Source organism: Entelurus aequoreus, linkage group LG05 (assembly GCF_033978785.1).
Source record: "Entelurus aequoreus isolate RoL-2023_Sb linkage group LG05, RoL_Eaeq_v1.1, whole genome shotgun sequence".
Lineage (NCBI taxonomy): Eukaryota > Metazoa > Chordata > Actinopteri > Syngnathiformes > Syngnathidae > Entelurus > Entelurus aequoreus.
Genome location: NC_084735.1, coordinates 9,541,187 through 9,545,913, shown reverse-complemented (window position 1 = coordinate 9,545,913; position 4,727 = coordinate 9,541,187). Strand labels below are relative to the sequence as shown.

The following is a 4,727-nucleotide window of genomic DNA, read 5'->3' as shown; positions in this document are numbered from 1 at the left end:
ATCAAATTATTGGCAACACATTTGTCTGTAAATGTGTTATAAGTACACCTCTGCATAACACTGCATCCCAATTGACATAAAAGGAAGAAATATAGATAAACTTTATTAGCGTTGTATTTTAGTCTGTAGCAGTAAAGATTTAAAGGGCATACATCTGTCTGAAATTTAAAAACAATATATTTATATATAATTTTTTTAAATATGAATTTATTTATTTTTTATAATTTTTATTTTTATTTTTTGACCGAATTGAAACCTTAAATATGTTTAAATAAACTCTGCTCTCTTGGTTGCTTTGTTGGGTCTTTTCGTGTTCCTGCAACAATATGTATTGTTTATTGCTATTTTTCGATTTTAATTGTGTTTTACTTTTGTAGCTGTATGTAGAAATGGCACCACTGAAAAGGTTGCATCAGCTCTGTGCTCTTTTAATGTCTTTTATGTCCTTTAATGTCTTTTGTGTCCCTCTTGTTTTCATGTGTCTTTACCTTATTTTTGGTGGACTTTCTGTATTTGCACTGCAAACACATAATTTCCCCGTTGTGGGAATAAATAAAGTCTATCCTTTCCTATCTTACAACATCCCGTTTCACTAGCGCTGTTTCTGTGTTCAAAGTCTTTTATCGGATAGGTTGATTGGCAACACTAAAAGGTCCCTAGTGTGTGAATGTTGTCCGTCTATGAGGTTGGCCCTGTGATGAGGTGGCGACTTGTCCAGGGTGTACCCTGCTTACCACCCGAATGCAGCTGAGATAGGCTCCAGCACCCCCCACGACCCTCAAAGGGATAAGCGGTAAAAAATGGATGGATGGATATATATATATACACATATAGACATAAATTGATATAAATATATATTTATATATAAATGAATATATACGTACATATATACACATAAATACATAGATATACATATATACACACCTGTATATACATACATATATGTGTGTATATGCACATATACATATATACACACACACACACACATATATATATACATTGATATAAATATATATTTATATATAAATGGATATATACATACATATATACACATAAATACATACATATACATATATACACATACCTGTATATACATACATATACATATATATGTGTATATACACATTTACCTACACACACACACACACATACATACATACATACATACACACACACACATACATATACATACATACATACATACATATATATATATATATATATATATATATATATATATACACACATATATATATACACGCACACACACACACATATAAATATATATACATATATATATATATATACATACATATATATACATATATATACACACACACACACACACACACACACACACATACATACATACATACATACATACATACATACATACATACATATATATATATATATATATATATATAGGGCTGCAACAACTCATCGATTAAATCGATTATAAAAATAGTTGGCGATTAATTTAGTCATCGATTCGTTGGATCTATGCTATGCGCATGCGCAGAGGCAATTTTTTTTGTTGTTTTAAAAAAAAAAAAAAGTATAAACCTTTATTTATAAACTGCAACATGTACAAACAGCTGAGAAACAATAATCAAAATCAGTATGCTGTTTTTTTCCCAATAAAATACTGGAAAGGATAGAAATGTAGTTTGTCTCCTTTGTCCGATTATTAATCGATTAATCGAAATAATAATCGACAGATTAATCGATTATCAAATTAATCGTTGGTTGCAGCCCTTATATATATATATATAAATGTATGTATGTGTATATATATATATATATATATATATATATATATATATATATATATATATATATATATATATATATATATATATATATATATACACACATACATATATATATATATATATATATATATAAATATATATATATATATATATATATACACACACACAAATATATATACATACATACACACACATTATATACATACATACATACATACAAACACACACACACACACACACACATAAATACATAAACTATAAACATAATACACATCCATTCATACATTGTTACTTTCATTTGTTTCCACATAAAAGAAACAAAATTTTTAAGGTGTGGCGGCTTTCATTTTGCAAAGTAGTAGTAACGACTTCCTTGCTCGTTTACGGAATCCGATCAACTTCCTTCGCTTTCACTTCATCGAACTGTGCATGCAAGCGACGCGGAGGCCACATCGGGGTTCCTGTGCGCACGTTTACAGAAAAAAGTAGTCCATGTTTCAAGATGTTCATCTTCTTTGCACCTTGTAACAGCTTCTTCAACTGGATCATACTAATAAATTGACTCCATTCCATGATTTAGTTCCACAAACAGATACACTAAAGCAGGGGTCACCAACGCGGTGCCCGCGGGCACCAGGTAGCCCGTAAGGACCAGATGAGTAGCCCGCCAGCCTGTTCTAAAAATAGGTCAAATAGCAGCACTTACCAGTGAGCTGCCTCTATTTTTTAAATTGTATTTATTTACTAGCAAGCTGGTCTCGCTTTGCCCGACATTTTTAATTCTAAGAGAGACAAAACTCAAATAGAATTTGAAAATCCAAGAAAATATTTTAAAGACTTGGTCTTCACTTGTTTAAATAAATTCATTAATTCTTTTACTTTGCTTCTTATAACTTTCAGAAAGACAATTTTAGAGAAAAAATACAACCTTAAAAATGATTTTAGGATTTTTAAACACATACCTTTTTACCTTTTAAATTCCTTCCTCTTCTTTCCTGACAATTTAAATCAATGTTCAAGTAAATTTTTTATTTTTTTTATTGTAAAGAATAATAAATACATTTTTTAATTTAATTCTTCCTTTTAGCTTCTGTTTTGTCGACGAAGAATATTCGTGAAATATTTCTTCAAACTTATTATGATTAAAATTCAAAAAAAATATTCTGGCAAATCTAGAAAATCTGTAGAATCAAATGTAAATCTTATTTCAAAGTCTTTTGAATTTATTTTAAAATTTTTGTTCTGGAAAATCTAGAAGAAATAATGATTTGTCTTTGTTATAAATATAGCTTGGTCCAATTTGTTATATATTCTAACAAAGTGTAGATTGGATTTTAACCTATTTAAAACATGTCATCAAAATTCTAAAATTAATCTTAATCAGGAAAAATTACTAATGATGTTACATAAATTCTTTTTTTAAGTTTTTCTCTTCTTTTTTTCGGTTGAATTTTGAATTTTAAAGAGTCGAAATTGAAGATAAACTATGTTTCAAAATGTAATTGTCATTTTGTTCGTGTTTTCTCCTCTTTTAAACCGTTCAATTAAGTGTAAATATCAATAATTATTAATAATAACGTAGAGTTAAAGGTAAATTGAGCAAATTGGCTATTTCTGGCAATTTATTTAAGTGTGTATCAAACTGGTAGCCCTTCGCATTAATCAGTACCCAAGAAGTAGCTCTTGGTTTCAAAAAGGTTGGTGACCCTTGCACTAAAGGTCTTAAGTGTTGTACGTGCGTACACATGTAATAATTCGATTTCTCAAAAAAAACAAACTGTTGTACAATCTTGGGTGGCAGGTTATAGGTTGCTTTGTGCATCATTTTAGTTGTTTGCAAACGCACCGAATCATTGCATTCCAATATTAATAGTATGGTCATTTAATTGACTTATGATGATTATTTCCTTACCTGGTGCAGAGCTTCCGCCTGTTTGGGGCTGAGGTCTCCCAGCCTCCCGCTCATGTCTGCCCGCCTGAGGATGCTCGATAAGCTGCGACTAATAAGTGCGCGCCGTGCTGACACAGGCCAGCCCTGCTTATCGCGTCAGGCGGACTCCCGCCCCTGCGATGCTGGCCGGCGGCGACTGCCTCCACTGAGCAGGTGACTCGGAGGAGAGAGCAGCGAGGTCCGGAGAAGAAATGTAAACATGACTCCTGTCCTCGTAGAGCAGCTGACGGCGCCGAAGACTACAAACGCGTCAAGAGGACGACCCGGCTCCGACGCTCTGGTCGGTTCTCAATTAAAACGATACATATTTGGTCATATAATGACTGCTAGCGACTTATATGTAAAAACTGGCTGGTAAAACAAATGTATCTTGCCATGTTCTCGGCAATTAGTGTTTAAATAGGCGCAATTTACGGCTTCTTAACGCGGACAAAAAAATGTAGGCCTCAAGCCAAACTCGACACATTTTACAGTCACTTACACGCGGAATTGACGAATTAAAAAGAGCCACGGTAGGAGGTGGCAGTGGGGGATTGTTACACGGGTCAAAAATGTACGCGACCTAAAACGATTGGAAAGAAAACATTTTTTTTTTTTTTTTTTAAAGAATAAGCGTTTTTGGCGCCCATGCCAGCGTCGTCGTTCCGTGGCGGAAGTGCGTCGCAGTGTTAGCGAAACCGGAAGTGCGAGGCGGAACTGTCTTGAGGCGTTGCCATCCTGGCTTTTTTTCCCGATGTGACGTCAGGTCAGCAAGCGCCAGGTATGAAAATAATATCCCAAACAAACAAAAATAATAATGATAATAATATCCCAAACCTCTACCTCTAACAACCAAAAAGCTGTGAAAACGATGATGCTGTGTTCCAAATTTAAATTATTTACTGAAATTGTGTGAGCCTATGGCTTTGCACTTTGATTGATATATATATATATATATATATATATATATATATATATATATATATATATATATATATATATATATATATATATATATATAT

The 4,727-nt window shown here is 32.6% G+C and overlaps 1 protein-coding gene across 1 annotated transcript in view; it reads right to left on the bottom strand.

The window, feature by feature from the left end:
• The window catches only part of LOC133650135 (SEC14-like protein 2), a 31,176-nt gene extending 26,778 nt beyond the window's left edge, over positions 1–4,398 (bottom strand). The window contains exon 1 of the mRNA XM_062047022.1: positions 3,688–4,398. Coding sequence (XP_061903006.1) covers positions 3,688–3,741 — 54 coding nt within the window. The 5' untranslated portion in view covers positions 3,742–4,398. The remainder of the gene's footprint in view (positions 1–3,687) is intronic.
• Between the last annotated feature and the right edge of the window lie 329 nt (positions 4,399–4,727).